The 20420-nt window shown below is 52.2% G+C and overlaps 1 protein-coding gene across 13 annotated transcripts; it reads right to left on the bottom strand.

Annotated features, from left to right (window-relative positions):
* Positions 1-4007: 4007 nt before the first annotated feature.
* On the bottom strand, positions 4008-20410 carry RAB3IL1 (RAB3A interacting protein like 1). Of its 13 annotated transcripts, XM_041412633.1 has the most exons (13): positions 19354-20404; positions 18715-18799; positions 15758-16151; positions 11761-11995; positions 11481-11576; positions 9994-10071; positions 9205-9420; positions 7365-7493; positions 7165-7277; positions 6840-6863; positions 5446-5545; positions 4789-4855; positions 4008-4444 (listed from the first exon to the last, which is right to left on the bottom strand). In XM_041412633.1, exons 3-13 carry the CDS (start codon positions 15898-15900, stop codon positions 4362-4364), a joined length of 1284 nt encoding a protein of 427 aa, XP_041268567.1. In that variant the 5' UTR covers positions 15901-16151; positions 18715-18799; positions 19354-20404; the 3' UTR covers positions 4008-4361. The 13 variants fall into 13 exon arrangements, with proteins under 13 accessions (XP_041268567.1, XP_041268545.1, XP_041268556.1 ...); XM_041412611.1 differs by having other exon boundaries at positions 16563-20404; XM_041412622.1 differs by having other exon boundaries at positions 18715-20404.
* Between the last annotated feature and the right edge of the window lie 10 nt (positions 20411-20420).

Raw genomic sequence — 20420 nt, 5'->3', positions numbered from 1 at the left:
TCCTAAACCTTCCCTGCTGTCCCTCTGCTCCATCACTCCAGCCAGTGCTATGTCATCTCCTGAGCCAGGGCACCACTGGCAGCTCACATCTATCACAGAATCCCAGAATGGTTTGGGTTGGAAGGGATCTCAAAGCCCATCTCATTCCAAACCCCTGCCATGAGCAGGGACACCTTCCACTGTCCCAGGCTGCTCACAGCCCCATCCAACCTGGCCTTGGACACTTCCAGGGATCCAGGGGAAGCCACAGCTTCTCTGGGCACCCTGTGCCAGGGCCTCACCACCCTCACAGGGACGGATTTCTTCCTATATCTCATCCAAATCTAACCTCCTTCATCTTAAGGCCATTCCAAAGCCATTTTCCCTTCTTCCCATCACATCCAGCCCACAACCAGGCTGAGTCTCATTCTCTCTCCGTTCCCATTCCCTCCTAATCCACTCCCAAAGGAGGTGAAACATTCTCTGGAAGTTATATAAACCAGCACAAAGTCCAGCTGCCTTCTCAGCCTGGCTAAAGTCAACTTTCCAGCTCAGCCCAGTGAGCCTTGCACAAACATGGGAATATTGACATGACAAACAGCAAATCTGACCCCTTGGCTCCCAGCACTGGTGGCACCACAGGGATTTGCTCCTATTAGGAACGGGTTGCCTTGGCAGAGCTGGCCAGCCCCAGCCGTGGGTGCCACGTGCACACTGAGAGTTGTGCCAGGACATCTGACTTTTTCTTGGCAGGGCCACACTCCCTGAATGTCCAAAATGACTGGAATTTCCCCATGGCTGGCCCAGAGCTGCCTGTTCTGCAGGGAATCCTCTCTGCTTTGATGGATTCATCCTACAGGACGGTCAGGAAAGCATGGGAAGTCCTGACTTTTCCGAGGCCAGCTGCTCTTTTCTTTGATTGCACCTGGAGCAAATAATAAAAAAATGAAAATCTTTCATTTGTTGGTTCCTGGGAACAGGAACCATCCATCTCTATGTGTGGGCGTGTGGGGACAGCCTGACCAGCTGCACAAAGACAGCCTGATCTACAGCCCTGAGCAAACTTGGAGTAATTCCACAGGCAGGGAAAGGACGCAGCCAGCAGACACAGGGAACTTCCAGGGGCAACCAAACCTCTGTAGTCTAAATCCCAGTTTCTCCAGTAATAATAATATCCAAAGGCTTAGAAGCACCTCATTGTGCACAACACTAACCTCCACCATCATCCAAATATCCCTTTTCTCTCCCAAACTTGAGGGAAACAGGGATGAAAACAAAATCAAGCAAGTCAAACACATCTATAAAAGCAGATTTTTTTAACTCCCATCCCTTTGAAGCTCTTTATTTCAGCCCAGGACAGGCTGGCAGACCCTTTGTGGGTGCAAATAGGTGCAAGGAAGATTGCAGAAGGTACCAGAGGACCCAGAGACTCTGCTCAAACCCCGGCTGATTTATGAGGGGAAAAAGAGCAGGAAAGTTTTGGTGGAAACGGCTGGGAATAGGGGACATGATGTCTTCTCATACCTTAGAAGCTTAGGTGCTAATGTCACAGGGAAGTTTCTGACAGCAATCCTTGCTGACATTCCACTGAAAGACCCAGACACAGGAAAGCATTCCCAGTGTCTCACCTGACCATCCCTTACAGAAATCTAAATCCTTCCTTTCCTTTCCCTTCTCCAGCTGCCCAATTCCCTCTCCCAGCAGCGCAGGGAAGCTGCAGGAATGTTTTCCTGTCAAGAGGCTGCAGGGAGGGTGAGGAGGGGTGGGACCTGGAGATGCTCCATTCTCCCAGGGAGGGAATGAGGGAGGGAGGACAGTCCCTGCCTGGGCTGCCTGTGCCCTCTCGTGGCTGCCTGACTGTGCTGCACAACCAGATTCTTGCATGGCTTTTTAACTGAAAATGAAATTAAATCCCTTTCTGCACAAAGCTCTCCCACTGACGTCATCTCTCAGAGGGGATGAGATCTTCCATGTTCATGTGCAGAGCCGAGCAGGGAGGAGAGCAAAAGGTTTTAGCGAAACCAGAGCAACCCAAAACCTCTGCCTGCTGAGAGGAGAAGGGGGAGACTGATCAGGAAAGAGGAAGGAAGAAGACCCTCCAATTACCCAGCACCCGTGCAGTGCTTCAAGCAGCAATTGAAAGGAGACACAACCTCCAGGAGCAGGAGAAGCCTCAGCCTCCCTCAGGAAGAACACGTACCTGCTCTGATGAATAAAAGCACCCCAAACCCCATCCTGTAGGATTTTCTCTTGCACCCCAACCCTCCAACTCCAACCAGGCTTGTAGAGGTTAATAGCAAATATTTATTTTCCTTTATGAAAGAGCAGGGTGCAACCATCCCGCTGCAAAGAGAGTGACTTCATTTTCCTTCACAAATTGTTCTCTGCTTTGAAATGCAAGACAACCTCAGACAAGGCATTGCTCCAGTTCCTTCTGTCTCAAAGTGCTTTTCAATGTGACACCAAGGGGGAAAAAATATCCCACAAACCAAAACATCTCCCAGCCAGAGAGATCATCTCATTCCCAGTGCTGCAATGTTTGTGCAGTGTAGCAGCTCACGGCACAGGAAGACATGGAAAGATTAGAAAGGATGGGGGAAGAGATGCAGGGAGAAATTCCAGGGGTGGAATTCATCTGAGCTGAAATCCACAGCTGGGAAAACCAAAGCTGTGTTATTTCTCTCTCCCCTAGACAAAATCCAGCAGCTCAGTGGAAGAAAATTGAGTTCCTCCTGTAATGTCCTTCAGGAGAGTATGGAATTATGGAGCTGAGGGTGGCAGGGGGACAGGGTGACAACCCTGTCAGGAATGGAAACCCCAGAGTGGGTGATGGCTGAGCTGATTCCAGAGTCACTGAAAAAAGGCTACAAAATACTGTCACGGCTTTAATCAGCCTGGGTCTGGGCTCAGGATGTGTCGGACCTGTGCATTCCTACAGCTCCAGTGACATTCCTCCCTCACAGCACATTTTGGGGCAGGCAGGAACCTCAGCCACATTCCTCATTGCACAAAAAGAGGTCTCAGATTCCCTCACCAGGGAATGGCAGCCCAAGAAAAGTTGTGATTCCCAGTGGACAGGCATCTCTAGGTCTGATGTAACACTGGGAAGGAATCTCTGGGCTTTGAGACTGCTCAGCCTGGGCATGCCCCTCCTGAAGACACAAAGAACCCAACCTGGGGCAAGGGCTCTGCCTGAAGAGTGAGAACAGGACTGCCCAAAGCTCCCTCAAGAGCAGGAACAGCTCCAAGACTTGTTTGTCAGAGAGGTTTGTGTTTAGGAGCATCATGGGGGACTTCACACCAGGGACTGTCACTGCATCTGCCTCTGACAACTCCAGCAGATTCCCTAGTCCAGGGGAAAAAATCCTGCAGCTTGCTGGGAGCTAGGGAATTTCTCTGCTCCCTTTCTTCTGCTGAAGGCCCCAGGTGCACAGCTCCAGCCATTCCCCAGCCTGCACAACCCAGTGGCAAACATCCAGCTAAAAACAGGAACAAATCCCTCTTTGTGACTCCGTTGGCAACAAGCTTCTCTCGCAGGCTCCTTGAAAAGGAACAAGGAAGTACTTGGAAACAAACTGTTCAAGATTATTGTGCTCTGCTGGCATTTTCAGGGCTGCTGTGGTCAGCAGGACCTCAGGGACAGCACCCCCTCCATCCCAAAAAAACGAGTGGAACAGACAGCCAGCATCTGTCCTGACAGACTGGCTCACAAGGAAGGTCCAGAATTCCCACCCTGCACAGGCCTGGCCTCGGGTTATGCCAAAGCAGGCTGCATATAAAAACAAAAGGTTAAAAAATATGGATATACACTGCATACAGGAGACTCCAGAGTCCATGGATGGCCATCCTGGAGCAGCCAGGGCCAGCCCAGCTCCAGGGGCAGCGTGGCAGCTGCATTCCAGTCACACTTGGAGGAGTGGGACAGCTGAAGGTGAAACTTGTGCCTCTTGTTCCTTGCTCCAGGCACAGGGAAGGGAGGGAGGGAGGGAGGGAGCAGGACAGGCACTGCACTCCAAGCTCCTGACAGACTGGCTCACAAGGAAGGTCCAGAATTCCCACCCTGCACAGGCCTGGCCTCGGGTTATGCCAAAGCAGGCTGCATATAAAAACAAAAGGTTAAAAAATATGGATATACACTGCATACAGGAGACTCCAGAGTCCATGGATGGCCATCCTGGAGCAGCCAGGGCCAGCCCAGCTCCAGGGGCAGCGTGGCAGCTGCATTCCAGTCACACTTGGAGGAGTGGGACAGCTGAAGGTGAAACTTGTGCCTCTTGTTCCTTGCTCCAGGCACAGGGAAGGGAGGGAAGGAGAGAGCAGGACAGGCACTGCACTCCAAGCCCTTCCTCCAGGAGCAGTTTCCTCCACACCCAGGGCTCTGCTTACATCTCGCTGGGATAAAATCCAAGTTTGGCCAGAGACATCTCCCTCCGGAGCCGCATGACCTCCCAGTACATCAGCTCCACTGCAAAGCACAACGGGGGCAGAGAAGGGGAAAAAAATCACCAAAAAATCAGTAAGGAGGGCACAGCTGGCCACCAGCTCCTGCTCTGCTGTGCTCCCAGCATTCCCAGAGTGGAGGGAAGCAGCACAGGCCCATCAGGACACCCCTTAGCAGCTCCACCCCTGAGCAAAGCTCCCAGGAAGCTGATAAGGAAGGAAGAGATGCTCCCCTCATGCCTCTCTTTTGTCACCTATCTGCTTCTCAGAGACACCCCCAGCCAACCCCACTCCTGTCACTCCAAACAGCTCCTCCCAATTCCTCCCAGCTGCCTCCACAGAAAGCATCCCCCTGGAGCCAGCTCTTACCATCCTGCCTCACCAGGCCTTGCTGGATGTAGCGGATGTAGGTGAAGAAGTTGCACACTGCTGTGATCTGCGTGACAGAGAGAAAGAGGGGGAAAAAAAAGGAACGAAGATTTTAGACATTACTTCGGTGCAAGTGGCAAAAATGAGTCAAACCCGTGCACAAAAACCAACTTTTTGTGGGATCAGCTCTTCAAAAATGCAGCTCAGGAAAGAATTAACTTCCAAAATCCTCCACTGAACAAGAGCCCCAACAGCAACATTAACAAATGATTCACCTTCTCCCTCCCCTCCACAGAAAGGACAGTTTGTTCCCACAGCCAGGCACAGATCAGACTGGAACTGCAACAGCCTCCAAAGAGCAGAAAATGATTGTGTTTTACAAAGGGGAATGAAATAATAACAATAGAGCCAAACAATCAAAGCTCTGTACTGAATGAAATCATGGCAAGTGAACACACTGAAGATTATCTGAAAGCAGAAGGAAGAGCTGGATCTGCCCCCTAATCACCAACTAAGAGACACCTCAACCTCAAGAATGACCTCAAATCTCAGTTTTTCCTCAATTCCAGGGCTGACCCTCAGGAACACTGCAGGGCATGGAATGATGTGGGAAGGTCAAGGCACTGACCTTGACCTTCACTGAGGTGAAGGACTCACCCTGGCCCTGCAGGAAGGGGAAATATAGTAGTAATTCCCAGAATCCCCCAGCATGATCCGGTGCTTGCAGGTCCTGGGGAGGCCACTCAGAGCGCATTTCCTGCAGGAAAAGGGAAAAGCACTTCAGCAATCCAGTGGCACAGCACAGATCCAGCAACTGAGCCACCTGGAGATGGAAGTGAGAGATCAGAAGCCACCCCTGGGTCAGACAGTGTGAAGAAGGAAAAAAAAAAAACCCTTGGCTGATATTCTTTTGCTCCTGGAAATATTCCATAAATGGCAAGTTTAGGAGACTTTAGGTGAAAGCACCTTTTCCCTGACACACAGCCCCAGAGGAAACCACAGGAAATAAATATTAAAGAGGTGAGGCTGGAGCAGAGCCTCAAAGTCCCCTGGTCTCTGCACATGTCCCCCACATTCCAGGGCAGGCTCAGGTGTATCAGCTTTCCTGGTGAGATGTAAACACGCTGGCTGGGCACCAAAGCTGGCCTCAAAACAGGTAAATCCAGCATCTGAGCAGGATTTGCACATACCAAGAACTCAAAACAAGCCAACACCTCCTTGGGCAGACAGGAAAGGAGCTTGGCTTCCCAATTTTGAGATTTCAGAGGGTGAAAACAGTCTTTTCCATACAATCATCAGCAAGGGGTACAGCATTCCTTTATTTTCTTCCCTCTTCTCCTGCTATTTGCAAGGCAGATGATTCCCATCACCACTTAAAGCAATAAAGCACAATTTACTAGTGCACAGTTATCACCATGTTCCTCAGGGACTCAGGAGGAAGAGGAGCATCACAACCAAACTGCAAAACCTCTTCTCTGGGGAGCCACAGGAGGTGACAGCAGAGGGGAGCAGATGTTTCAGAGAGCTCCTGACCTTGTCCCTGGGCTTGTTTTCCACTGCTCTCAAGGCAAACATTAGCCAAGAGTGGAAGCACGGGTTCCAAGTGTCCAGATGCAAGGAGAAGTAATCATTTACCAAATATTAACACAACCTAAGGAGACTGAATTCCCAAGAGGTGCAGGATGACCAAAAACTTTGTAAACAAGATACCTGTAAGGAGCCACATATTTGAGCATTGCAACATCCTGGAAAAGAGTGACTCTTGCTTGATTGGTACCACTTGGTGCAAAACCACAGCTATCACAACCAAACAAACCATAATTGTCATAAAAAGCAGTGTTTTGCATCTGGGAAAAAAGGGAACAAATTCCTTTTGGGTCTTTTATTGCCGATGGGCTCCTTCCCATCCTGCCTGGGTGGAATTTAGACAGAGTTAAAGGGTTAGGTCAGCTGAGCAAAAACCTCCAAGCAGCCACATGGCGCTGAGTTAGTGACTTGTTAATGCTCCAGAGACCTTTGATCACTGGCTGAACAATAAATATTTCACTTATGTTACGATTTGTGACCGGAAGCCACTGTGAAGACAAAAAAAAATTTAAAAAATCAAAAGGAAACCGATAAACACAGGATGGGTTGTTTGGGGAATCATTTGCAGGAAAGTGGTAGGAAACCTGCACGTCCCTTCTGTCACAGGGACACCTCAGAAGGAAAGAAAGGACTTAAATTTAATAACTGAATAAAATCCCTCCTCCTGGTTTGGAATATCACATCATTCCCACTAGTGGGAGGTGGCCCCAGGCTGCCTGTCACACCACTCCATGACAGGGGACAAACCAGCAGCAAGGACGGGACAAGGCAGGGAGACACGGTCCTTACTTGGGGCCACCACACTCTTCTGCTGCCACCTTCCCCACAGGGACAGCCTGGGAAGCCACTGGCTCGATGGTCAGGGTGTTCTGCTCCACTGCCTCTCGCACCAGCTCCGACAGCTGCAGCAAAACAAGGGAGAGCAGAAATGAATTCCAGGAGGGTAACACTCCAGAGCTGCCAGCTGCTCCTGCTTCTCCAGCACTCACCTCCTGCTTGGTGAAGTCCAGACAAGGTCCTACATCTTCTCGGTAAATTCTGTCCAGGAAGGAGCAGGATTTGTCCAAAGTTGGAGATTCCTTCCAGGCCTGGAACTCGGCAAATAAAATGGAGTCGACCTGCAGCGAGCGTCCAAGAGGAGCAGGAAGAGGGAGGAACACCTTGTCAGAAAGTACCTGATACTATGCAGGAAACCCATGAACATCAGCTCTGGCAGCTGGAGAGGCTCAGACATCACGTAAGTGTCTGAGGGAAGCTGCCTGGCTCCAAGGATCTCTCACGTCCCACCCAGCAGCAGTTCTGTGCCAGAGTGACACAGCCACCCTGGGCTGTGTGTGCCAGAAGCCTGCAGGCACCTCTCTATCCCATTTTCCTCCCGGTGGCTTTTCCTCCTTCCTGTGGCTGCAGGAAAGCCACCACACAACCACTGAATAGACAAAGTGCACGCTCAACCTGTGGCAGGAATGATGAGGGGCAAGAGGAGACTCTGTGGGATCTGGCATTTAAATCCCAGATGATGACTGGGCAAACCACCAACCTGACTGACAGAGCAGCTCCTACAAGCCCAACAAAAGCTTCTGAAAGGAAAGAAATAAAACTAAGCTGAGCAACACAAAGAACATGAGTGAATGCAGCTGGAAAAGTCCAGATTCCAGCACATCCCCTCTGTGCTATGGAGACTGCTCACCTGGGACCAGCAACAGCTTCAGAGCCACAAGATGGAAAAAAAATAGAGAAAAACAAAATGAAAGGAAAAAAAATGGAGATTAGCATAAAAGGAAGCTGGAACTGAAAGGCTGGAAGCGTGAGAGGCAGGTGGGTCCCACCCATTCCCAAAGGTTGGTTACCTGCCGTGAGGAAGAGGAGAAGGAGGAAGCATCTGCTCCCAAGGCCTGCCAGCCTGGCTCATAGGTGATGCGGATAGCCTTCCCAGGGAGGATGCAAAGGAGCAGGGAGAGGAGAGCAGGGAAACCAGACTTGGAGGGCAGAGGGAGAGACAGACAGTGAAGGAAGAGGTTTAGAGAGACAGGCAAAGAGGGAGGTAAAAAACATGAGATACAGAGAAAGGCTCAAGTCCTCCCCTGCAGGAACTGAGCATGGTCCTCCAGGCACCACAGGGCCACAAGTCACATCTTTAGACTTCAGTCTGAGGTGCAGAAAGGGAACAGGAATTACCATTTTTAGGCCAAATTTAAGATCTTTCCCATAGAGTACCAACTCTCTGAATGCCAGGTTCCCTTTTATCACCTCTCACATAAGAATTCTGAGGGACAAAAAACCATCCCATCCTCGATACATAACATTGGGCACTCTGGAGGCTGAGCCCTGAGACATGAAACCCCAGGAGATCTGCACCCTGTGGAAGCTGCCTCCATGAAGAAATGACAGATCCGAATCTTTAACAAGCCTTTGCGTTCCCTCAACAATTCTTCACGACACAGGCTGCAGCTCCCAAAAAATCGCTAGTGAGACATATTCCTGCAGCACGTTCTTCTTCAGTTTCATTTTTCCTGACCAAGTGCCTCCTATTTGCTTCCCAGGACAGCTGTGTCCACATCTGGCTAGTGGAACTGGCTTCTGCTCAGCAGCTTTCCACATCCGCTCACAGCACTGGCACCCCCGGATCTGCCCCTCAGTAATCCCTCGACTGCTTCCTGTCCCCACAAAGAGGAAACCCCAACAAAAGGAAGCCCTCCAGTGCCTGCCTCAGCACAAATTTAGGGAACAGGGCACGAACAGCTGCTCAGTGAGACCACAGAGCTCTGCGGGAAGCTCGGAGCTCCCAGAGCGGCGGCTCCGAGGCCGACACAGCCGATGTCCCTGACCCACCTCTCTGCACTCCCGGCTGACGGGCTCTGGAGCCACGTTCTGGCTGGCAGCTGACACCATGGCACTGCTGGTGCTCTTGTTGCGCCCGTGGCCCTTCCTGAAGCCAGCTTTGGAAGGGCTCTGCAGCTGAGGGTGCAGCTCCCGGTTCGGGGAGGATGGCGTGGATGTGATCACCAGCGTCTTCAGGGCTGTCACCTCTGCCTGCAGCATGTCAATCTGGGACACAAGCAAGAGTCACCCTCAGCACAAGCTGGGCTCCAGTTTGCTGCATCCCATCGAACATTGAAACCACAGGGAAGCAGCTACAAGCCCAACCATGAAGCCTCTTCCCATCCTCCCAGTGCCACCATCACCCAGAATTTTAAACAGCAGCTGTTTGGGAATCTATTCCTTTTGTCCCAGGCTCTTTTCAGAGCTAATCACTCCAAAGAAATTTCTCTCTCCTCAAGATGGAGCCATCTGAGCAGCCCTGTGGTTCAGCCATGTCAGGAAATTCCAACTCCCCAGGTTCCTGCTCTACCCTTCCATCCCAGAGCTGTGACAATTGAACTCATTATTTCTCTGTGGATCCATTTCCCTAGTGAGAGCTGGATCAGCAGGAGACTGCAATGCAAGGATGTCTGTGAGGCCTTTTCTCTCTACTCAAGTGTCTGCTAGAAAGGGACCACAGCATCTCAGAGAGATGAAGCTGCACTTCACTCTGCTCAGCCAACAAACAGCCCTGTGGCCAGGCTGGGCAGAGATGCCACCACACCAACCCCAAAAATGAAGTCACAGAGAGCCACTCACCTTGCCCCGGGCCTCCCTGAGCTGTTTCTCTGCCGCAGCCTGTTTGGTGTTGGCTTCTCTCACCATCTTGTGGGCTTCCTGCACCAGAGAGAGTTTTAATCCACCTGCTGCACCCCAGCTCACACAGCCAGCAAGGCAGGTCCCAGATCTGCCACATCACATGTTCCAGGCAAAGGGACAGACAGACATCCCTGCCACAACCAGGAGGTTTGTTCCTTCAGCTGTGAAGAGCCTTCCCTCAGAATTTCCCAGAGAAGGCTGCTAGTGCCAAAACCTGGAGTGCATTCCATTTCCAAGAGTGCAGCTGGCTAAGTTAAGGAGTTTAGCTGGCCAAGGTCATCTCTCACTGATAGGGGCTGTTGAGAAGAATGCCAGAAGCAAGGACCTGCCTTTCCTTGCCCTTGGGAATCGCTTTGACCTTAGAACCCACCTGTTCCACACCACACCTGTGCCTGCCCCTATTCCAAGAGCTGTGACTCCAGCCTCACCTCAGCCTGGTTCCTGCAGTCACTGCAGCCTGGCTGGGTGATCCCTGCACTGGTTCCTGACGCTGACTGCTGCCTGTGGCTCTGATCCTGATCCACACTCACTGCTCCATGTCATGGTGAGGGCACTGCTCCTGCCTGCCTTGTTATTGCACTTTGCTCCTGCTTCCCTTTCAGAGCAGCTGGTCCCACTGCCCCAGGCTGGCTGTGACACAGCAGGAGCTGGAGCTCACGTGGGGGCCAAATGGTGGAAACTGGCTTAGAAGCTTCATCCACAGGAAGAGGGGAGGGGGATGCAGCCTGCTGGGGCCTCCCTGCAGTCTGGAAACAGCATCTGGCCAAGGCCACCAAAGGAAGGGGACAGCCCTTGGCTACATGATCTCCAGGATCACCCAGTGCTCAGGCAGCCAAAATTCTGGGAGGGAGTGCTTCCTTGGCTCTCACAGCCCTGCATTTCAAATGTACAGATGGGCTCTGGCTTTCCTCGTTATCCAGACATTAGAGCTGCTAGTGGACAGGATTTTGCCAGGATACAGCTTGGCAAGAATCCCATTACAACAAAAAAACACCAAAACAAAACCAACAAGCCTTCTGGACACTCACTGGAGCAGAGTAGATGAGGACATCCAGCATGTTCCCACCCCCAGCAAGGGCTGGGATGAGCCAGGGAATCATCTCTATTACAGAGCAGCTGCCCAGACTGCAGAGCAGGCATGGAGAGGGACAGGGAGCTATGCTTGGCTCCAGCTCCAGGCATTCCCACATTTTGGAACCATAACTACTGTGCTCTTTATGCCACCCCACAGCTCCTAGAAGGGGACGGAAATCCAGGTAAAGACTCCACCTGCACCACTGCCCAGCTCTGCTTTTCCAAGTGGGAAAGAACAACAAGGGAGAGGAGGAAATTGTGGGAGGAGAGCTGGAAGTCCAGGGAAAGCCTGTCTTAAAGGAGCTGGATGTAAGCTTAGCTTAAGAAATGATGGGAAAGGAAGAGGGTGGTACCTCAAACAGGCTGGCTGTTAACTCCTCCAGTTCCTGTTCCAGCTGTTCCCTAACTTTTGACAATCTCTCACATTCTTTGTCCTTGAGCTTCAGCTCCTGTTGAGGAAATAGAGAGGGATAGGAATGCTGATGTCCTGCCCCAGCCTGTCAATCACAGCCCTTCCTCCCCACCTCAGCACCTGATCCATGACCAAGATTCCTGTCACCACCTCCAGGAAAGCCCCCTCTGCTCCAACCTGTGCCACCCTCCCCAGGAGTTCCCAAAAACCCTGGGGCTCACCTTCTGTGCTTTGTGCAGCTCATCCCTCAGGAACTCCGAGCCCTTTTCCCGGATCTCCACCGAGGAGCTGCGCAGCCGGGACACGTTGAGCTGCTCCGTGGACTGGGGTTCGTGCACACCTCCAGCATCCTGGCATCCACTCTCTGCCTCCTCCTTGTCGCCTTTGGATGGCATCAGGGGCTTCCAGTGTCCCACAGTGGGTGGATTCTGGCTCTCTTCCTCAAAACTGACCTGGCTGGGGGTAACAGCACATGGAAAATGAGTGTGGGGGTGATCTAGAGCCTTCCTCCAACACTCACAACATATCCAGCCCCAGGCACGGGCAGTGGGAATGAGGCAGGGAGGGTGATGGGGAAGAATTTGGGCAGCAACAGCTGTACCTGTTCCTCTGCCCTGCAACCCTATGGAAGTGCTCTACCCTTTTGGCAGGGTGTCCACATTAACTCAGGATAATAATCAGGAGAACAAATGACAGCTCCTCCAGGATCCCATTCTCACCTGCTGTCCAAGAGAAACACCCTGCAGATAGATTTTTAGGATTCCAGAATACACCCAGTAGACCTAAGGTCAGACTTCCCTACTGAACTAGTAAAAAAGGAATACAGCTTTCCCATTCTTAATATAAAGACCCCAATCCCCTCTGCTGCCAACCCAGCCTTCTTTACCCCCTGCATCTGCTTCAGAAGGAAAAGATCTATTTTTAACTGATTTTTAACCTATTTTCCCACCTATTTCCCATAAAAATCCCCCATAGAGCTGTCTAAACCAGTGTATTTTCCCAAGCTGAGTCAAAACCCTATGTTTTAGTTTCAGTGGCCAGCAAGCAGAGATATCCTAGAAAGAAGAAACCAGAAGAGTGACCCAGGACACTGCACCCCAGTGCTCAGTAGGGCTCTGTCAGCTCCCAAATTAACACAGATGCTGAAGAAGTTTTAGGAATGGAAAACATCATATGAGTGCCTGCATGCAGGGCACTCTGTCACTGCAGTGTTTGCATTTCTCCTCTTCCTCACTGAACTCTCCCCATAATATTTCCCTCCATTTGAAGGCAGGGGCAGTGTGTCCAAGCCTTCCCCACGTGGAAGTTTTCTGTCCTGCCCAGACACAGGCACTGCCCTGCAGATTAACCTGCTGCTGCTTATCTCTGGCTCACAAGCTCTGGTGCCCTTCTCTTCGTGCACCTCCTCCCACACTCCTGGTCACTGCTCCTCACCCACCACCTCCTCCTGCAGAGCAGCCATCACCTCTTTTTGCTCAGGCTCACTTTTTCCTCATCCCTTTGCCCCATCTCTGTGTTCTCCTCTCCTGCATTCCAGCCAGGCCACGCTCTTTCCCCTTGCTCCAACTCCATACAGGCTGGGCTTATCTCCCAGAGTGTTCTATCACCTCTTCCACTCTAATTTCTCCCTTTCTGTGTCCCCCAAGCTCTCCAAGACCAACAGCTGTCCACAGCCACCTTCCAAAAAGGGAACAAAGCTGCAGCTCCCAGCTAAATCAGGTATCATAGGAAAGCAATGTGGAAAAGCACACATGGAGAACTCTCTGAACACTGGGAAGAATTCACACCAAAAACGATCAACGAAATCAGAGCATGGAGGATAAAAATAATAACTAAAAGAAGCAGCAAGGAAAAGGGACATTTCACCAGTCTACTGATACAAATACACTTAATCTAACCCACAGGAAGGAAAAATAATGTTGTTCCTTTATGACTCTCTAATTCTCAGCTGAAAGTTGCCTCAGGAGACAGATATTTCAGCGTATTTCCACACACTACGGAAGAAAACCGGAGGATATGGAGGAATTAAACAGTCCCACCCACACTCTGTAATGCCAAAAACATATCCTGGAAAATCATCTACGACAGAATAGCTCATTCTTTCTCCACGCCGTGCAAACAGAATCCCTGTGGAAGCCTTGGCTATGCTGGATTCTGCTCAGTGTCCAGGTGCGGCTCTGAAATCCAACCCCAGAGACCAAAGGACCACCAGAAACACTCCCTCTCTTGCTGACTAGTAGCTATCTTTCCAGGAAAAATGGATCATATCCTAAGAGTCATGATCTGACAAGAAATGCAAACCTACACAAAAAAAAAAAAAAAAAGAGAAAAGAAAAAAAAATCCCCAACACCCCACAACCTTCTAAAGTTGGTTTCTGTAGAAAAAGCAAAAAAATGTGCAGGATCTGCACTTTTTCCAGCGGGCCCCACATGTTTCCTGCAGAACTGATCCGACGGGATTGTTTCCTGTGCAAGCAGCCTCCGGCTCTCTCCAGGTTAAACTCTTACCCCCAGGTTTGGGAGCACGGCCTGACTTTTCCATCCCCACCGGGATGGACGCCTGACCTGCACCACCATGGACCAGCATCAGTCCAGAGTGGCTCATCATCCCATGTGTGCTCAGCATCATCCCTCAAATGTTTGGCAGAGCATCTGACAGTGTTTTGTTATATTATGTTATTATATTATAGCAGAACACACACTGGCGTTTCTTGTCTTTGCCCCAGCAACGAAACACCAAGTCCTGTATCTGGAGATACTGCTGCCTCCGTATTCCATCTCCTTAATTGGCTTCCACACAACTTCCTCCCTACGAGGGTGATGGACTGGATTTCCCGGAGAAGCCGTGGCTGCCCCATCCCTGGAAGTGCCCACACCAGGTTGGACAAGGCTTGCAGCAACCGGGTCTAGTGGAAGGTGCCCCTGCCCGTGGCAGCAGAAGATAAACGTCAAGACCCCTTCCAACACAAACCATTCCAAGACACTACGGCGACACAGAGCCCCGGCACACGGACGCCACTCCTTCCCCGTCCAGACCCGCACCTACCCCCGCAACATCGCTGGGTCCCGCTGCTGCTGATGCTGCTCACGGCGGAGGCGCGCCCGCCAGAGCCCCCATGGCCGGGGCAGCCGCACCGGGAGCCCGCGGGAGAAGCCGGAGCTGTGTCCGGAGGAGAAGCCGGAGCCAGAAGCGGAGACGCGCTCGGAGAAGCCGCAGCCGGAGCCGTGCCCGGAGGGACCCGAACCGGAGTCTCCGGCGGATCCGTGCCCGGAGGAGCCGCAGCCGAGCCAGGAGGGATCAGAAGCGGAGGCTCCGGCGGAGCCGAGCCCGGAGGAGCCAGAAGCGGACCGGTTCCCGCAGGCTCCGGAGCCGATCCCGAGCGGCCGCGGCCCCGCCGCCCACGTGATGCGGGCGCGGCTGCGCCCTGAGCGCCGCCGGGCCGAGGGATCCCTGCGGAGCGGCGCGGCGGGACGGGCTGAGCTCCGGGCTAGCGGCGTTTGTCACCCATCCACTCACCGCGGGGCAGCGAGGGGTGCAAGGAAATGGCCGGCAGCCGCCCCTCCGCTCCGCTCTTCGTCCCCCGCTCGGAATCGCTCCTGGCTTCCTCCGCCTCCTTCCCGACAGCGGGATGGGGAATGGGGGCTGCTGTCTCTGCTGCTCCTTCTTCCTCAAGAGGAGGATGCCTCACACTCCGCCCCTGCTACAGCCTGGGGTTCCTCCCACAGGAGAAGTCCTCCTTCTCCAAGGAGCTCTTCATGCACTGCCCCAGCGTGGGTCCCTTCCACAGGGTCAGGAACAGGCAGCTCCACTCTCTCCACATGTCCTGCCAGGACCCTGCTCCAGCACAGGCTCCCTGCGGGGCCACAGCCTCCTTCGGGCATGCCTCTGCTCCAGGGTGGGCTCCTCCACGGGCTGCAGGTGGATCTCTGCTTCCCTGTAGCCCCCACTACCACAACGGTGCCACACAAAGCCACTACAGAGAGGAAACCTGGGATGTAAACGCAGGGAGGTGGAAGGATGGGGGAAAATCAGCTGCTGATTGTCCAGGATTTTTATACTTCAAGGGGAGCATTGGGCTCACAACCCAACAGCCAAATCACTCCTGCTGTCACTCCTGTTCCACAGCGGAACCCACTGCCACCTGTGGATTGACAGCACTGAAATTTTGAACCAAAAACTGCTGCTGCCCTCAGAGGACATTTCCCATCACATCCTACCTTGCCATTGCCCTGGGCTTCCCTCCAGGCAGCCGTTCTCCTTTGGAGCCTTCACACACAGTGACAGCTCCCTCCCTGCTCTCAGCCTGTCCATCTTCTGCCACTGGGACAGACCCAACACCGGAGGCAGGAGAGTCAGACATGGTGATCCTGGTGTCCACTGCAGGATTTTTCTGTGGATACCACACAGGGAGCAATTCTCTGTCCCAGCATCTCCTGGGTATCTGTGTCACCTCCAGCCCTGCCCTGCCTCATGGCTGGGATCCACAGGGACAGCACAGGCCAAGCCCATGCTCTGAAGTCTGGGAACGGAGTGTCCGGGGTGTTTGTGTCTCTGGCTGCAACCTTTGCTATCTTCAGAGAACTTTTGGGAGGAGGGGAAAGATCTTCAGCTCTGCAAAGCAGCAACAGATGTAATTAGTCTTTGTAATTATTAACTCCCAAGGCTTGGCCAGCAGCAACAGAGGGTCCTTGGATTAGAAAGGTAGAAGTGCTTCCAGGAGCCAACAAAGGCAGGAAGGATGAGAACTGATAGTGCTGGCAGGAAGCTTTGAGGTGGATGTGCTGAACCCCAGCAACTTGAAAAAGTAACTTGTCATAGGGGAGAGAGTACTCCCCTCTTCTTCCCAGAAGAGAAGCAGAAAAGGAAAGGAAAAAGGGGAAAGTGGAAATACAAGGAAGGGAAATGATGAAGAAGAAAAGGGGGAGAAGAAAAAGAAAACCAGAGAGAGGCTGGGAAGGGAAGGAAGAGCAGGCATTATCTTTGAGTTTGGAAAGCAGAATCTGACTTGCTGACACCCCTTACCCAGCAAACTCAAACCAGATGGTATTGGCATGGAAAGGAGAACAAATGGCCTGAAACTCCAGGCTCCCTCCAGCCCCTCCTGGCTGGCTCCTTGGCTGTGCCACATGTTTGCTCAGCTGGCTGCAAGGGCTGCAGCAAGGCTCCTCTGGGGTCTCTGATTTCCAGCACCAGCATGTTTGATCCTCCCTTTGGCACCTAATCCCCACGACAATTCCTAAGGCAAGGGACCTCACCAAGGACCCTTCCCTCATTTTCATGCTGTATGCACTGAACTGTGCAACATCAGAGGCAAAGTGAGAGATTTGTCACCATCCAAGCCCCTAAAAGCAAAATGCACTTGGGTCAGATGGAGCTTGGCACAGGGCAGCAAGAACTAGTGAGGAATTCTGCAGCAAAAGGGGAACAAGCCTGGGGGTCCTCACAAAAGCACTGCAGGGTCACTGCATCCTCTTCAAACACTTCTGGCCAGCTCAAACCTCTGAATCCTCTAAATCCTGTCCATGGAAAACAGCATCTCCCCAGACACTTCCCAGTTCAAATTTTTTTTTAAAATTACATCAGATTTCAAGGAAGCATGTAGTTTGGAGAGACACCTCTGATGCCAGCTGCCTCCGTGTCTATCCCAGCACTGAAATTGGAGAAGGGAAAGGGATTTCACCAAGCTTTGGGACCCGCTGTCCCTAAAAACACTTACTGTTCTCTGGGAGAGAGCAAGGAGAGCACTGTGCCTTTCCCAGGAGCCAGCTGCTGCTAACTCAGCATTGAGAGTGGCCCTTTGGCATTCCCAAAGCAGGGATTCAGCTCCCAGCACAGCGATTCAATCTCTACATCTTTAGCATGGAGAAAATGAGGATGATTCCAGGGCTCTGAGGCTGAAGATGGATGTCAGCACCTCTTTGCTTCCTGCTCTGCTGAGCAAGGCAGGCTTTCAGACCATCTTCCTCCTCAGGGTCTGAGGCCACAGGAGATGTCGAAAGAGATCCAAGCAGCTCTGCCACGCTGGTAGCCCTTCAGTTATTTACTTTAATATTAAATTCCACACATATTTCCTGTTGTCCCAAGGGCAGCTGCGGAGCTCACGAGCTGCCAGCAGAGCTGCTCTCAGAGGAGGGCAGCAGAGGCCCCCAGATGCCAGCACATCCCTCCACAAACAGCAGGACACTCAGGGGGTTGTTGTTCCACGTCCCCAGGAGCAGCCAAACTGCACCAAACAGCTGCAGCAAATATCTCACCTGAAGCATTTTGGTCTCCTGCTGTGTGTGGGGATGAGGGTTCAGACCCTAAGACCCTCAAGATCTAGCTCAGCCTGCCTGTTCAGCAATTCCAGCCCTGGAAGTAGACCACATTCCCTTCAGAGAGGGTCCCTCTGCTCCCATGTGCCTTCACAGAGCACTGATCCACATTTTAAACTATGCTCTCCCTGCCACTGGCAGCAATTCCCAGGACTGCACCAGAAATCCCACATCAGGCAGATGCCAGGCAGCACCTGGCTCCAGAGGAGCAGTGAAACAGCCCACCCCTCTTGTCAAGGATCAGTCACAGGAAAGAGAAAACTACAACTGGGACAAACTGATCCCAACTACTGATGTTAAGTGAGTGTCAAAGACAAAGTGCAGGAGAAAGTTGGTTATTAGAGGAGCTGCTCTCACCTGCAAGGATGAGACCTGTGCTCCCTCTCCACAGTGTCCCACAGCTGCCTAAACGATGGAAGACCAGTGCATTAAGAAAAGATTTTGATTCAGAGCCTCATGGAAGGGGAATGTCCTTAAAACCCGAGCAGAAGCATTGAGGAGGTGGTAGAAGGGAAGGACGGTCACAATTGGGAAGGAGCAGAAAAGGGACTAAGGACCCTGGGAAGACAGAGGGAAGGAGTTCCCTGGCCTGGTGGAAGTTTGAGGGCAAGGCAAGGACCAGTGTTTCCCAGAATATCGTGCAAGGAAGCACAGTGACAGCTCTCAAGCAGTGCTGGAAAAGCAGGAGCAAAAGAAAGGGAACACATGGAAAGAGTCTTGGAGAACCAGTGGCAGAGTGGAAATCCTCTGCATCCAAACCACAGCTGGAAGAGGTGGCAAACTCATCCAGGGACAGTGAGAGATGACAGGGAAATGTCCTGTGAGAGCCAAGCAGAGCATGGACCAGGTGTTTCACTGACCTAGGGAAGAGAGGGCAGCCCCCAAGCACACCGTGTTTTACAGCCTTGGTGGAAAATTCCAGCCCTGCATAATCTCCTGGGGTTCCTGTAAGATTGTGACATGGAGAGAGGGACCAAACAGGAAAGAATTAGAGGAAAAATGCCTCTCTTCTGGCAGCCACCATGGCTGTGCCAGGAGTTAGGAGCAGCAGAGCAGCCAGCCCTGCCTCCCCCTCCTCCGGCCGCCTCTATAAACACGCAGGGCTTACTCAGAAGATTAGGAGGGAACAGGGCAAAAGACAACAGAGTCTCTTTTGTAATGAGGAGGGATTACAGCATCAAGTGACCGGCTGCAGCTCCCAAGTGGGTCTCAGGCTCCTTAGCACACTGTGTGGGGCAGGTCCAATCCCCCTATGAGCCAAGGGGGCACGAGGATGCGGGCGGTGGCCCGGGCCACAAAGGACCCAGCGGGGACACGTGCAGGACCAAACCTCCCCAGCCTCCAGCACGGCTCAGGAGCCCATGACTGTGAGTATCTGGTCCCCCTAATAGCAGCAGGAGGATCAGTCTCTCCTGCAGAGATCCATCTTTCTGCCTATCTGTGACTTCCTCTGGCTCCATCCCTCTGCTCTGTCTGCTCGTTGTCTGTCTTTGCAATACCTGCTAGGGTCTGTTTGTGGTGGGTGATGCACCTGATGTCCCAGAATCTTGCTTGCTGTGGGTTCCCACAACTGAATTCCAGGTCAGTCGACTTCCAGGTGTGTTGGTTAGTCCAGTGGGATGAGCAGGGGATGCAGGCAGTGACAGGCAGCAGCTCCCTGGGTGGGCTCTTCCTGCCCATCCTGACTCCGGCGTCCCAGTGAGCCACCTCCCACCACAGACCTCAGCCACTAATGGAATGTGCCAGCTGCCCAGTGACACCCCAGGGCTGCTCAGCACAGGCTGGCAGGTGGGCAGGGAGGTGCCTTACCCATTCAGGGCTGGAGGGAAAAGCACTGGGAAAAGCCCCATATCCCCACACAGGAGCAGAACAGAGTAGAGGTGGGCAACATCCGTTATTTACATGGCCTAGAGCTGGAGTTTTCCTTCTTTGGTAAAAAAGGGAATCTGTATTTGAATTACGCAACAAAGAATCTCCCTGAGCGCTTTCGAGCCCTAAAGCCCAGAGAAAAGATGCAGCTTTGTGTAAGGGGCCCCAAAAATGTATGGGGTTTTGGGCAAGCTTTTCTCTTGTGGGCAGCCTGTGGGTTCAACCTCTGGGGCTGTTAAAACCTACTCCTCCAAGTTCTGTACCCAGAAGTCCATATGTAATGGACAGGAGGATTTACTGAAATGGGCATTTGTGCAGCTGGGGACAGGGACAGCTCTGCTCCTCTGTATCACCCTTAAGAGGGGACTCAGGGACCTAAGTTACGACAGGAAAACCCAAAGGAGGAGCAGCACCTAAAAGACAAACCTAGGACAAAGGTGTTGCTTGGTTGAAATAGCCAAAAATCCAGACTTTTCTGGTTTTCTTCACAGCAGCAGCTCACTGGGACCTGAGTTGTCCCCATCTAAATCTCAGTCTTTCACTGGGATGCTTAAATGAGAAACAAATGAGGAAAGTGGGCCCAAACTTACCTGCCTTCAGCTGCTTCAGGGTGTGGCCTGTCCCTTGAAGTGCTTCTTCATCCCCATCATTCAGGGAAGAGCCCAAGGCCCCATAATCAATTAAAGTTATTACCTCT

Source organism: Onychostruthus taczanowskii, unplaced genomic scaffold, assembly GCF_017590055.1.
Source record: "Onychostruthus taczanowskii isolate IOZ18803 unplaced genomic scaffold, ASM1759005v1 scaffold101, whole genome shotgun sequence".
Classification (NCBI taxonomy): Eukaryota; Metazoa; Chordata; class Aves; order Passeriformes; family Passeridae; genus Onychostruthus; species Onychostruthus taczanowskii.
Note: the sequence above shows the minus strand (reverse complement) of the source record. Positions and strands in the feature narration are given on the sequence as shown.

What these genes read in the sequence shown, in the direction of transcription:
- RAB3IL1 (XM_041412611.1), bottom strand. Translation starts at nt 15,900, where the DNA reads ATGTCTGACTCTCCTGCCTCCGGTGTTGGGTCTGTCCCAGTGGCAGAA. An exon ending in AAGCCCAGGGCAATGGCAAG is followed by an intron (nt 11,996 to 15,757) that starts GTAGGATGTGAT and finishes TGTTACCCCCAG; the next exon opens with CCAGGTCAGTTTTGAGGAAG. An exon ending in GAAGAGTGTGGTGGCCCCAA is followed by an intron (nt 6,864 to 7,164) that starts GTAAGGACCGTG and finishes TTGTCTTCACAG; the next exon opens with TGGCTTCCGGTCACAAATCG.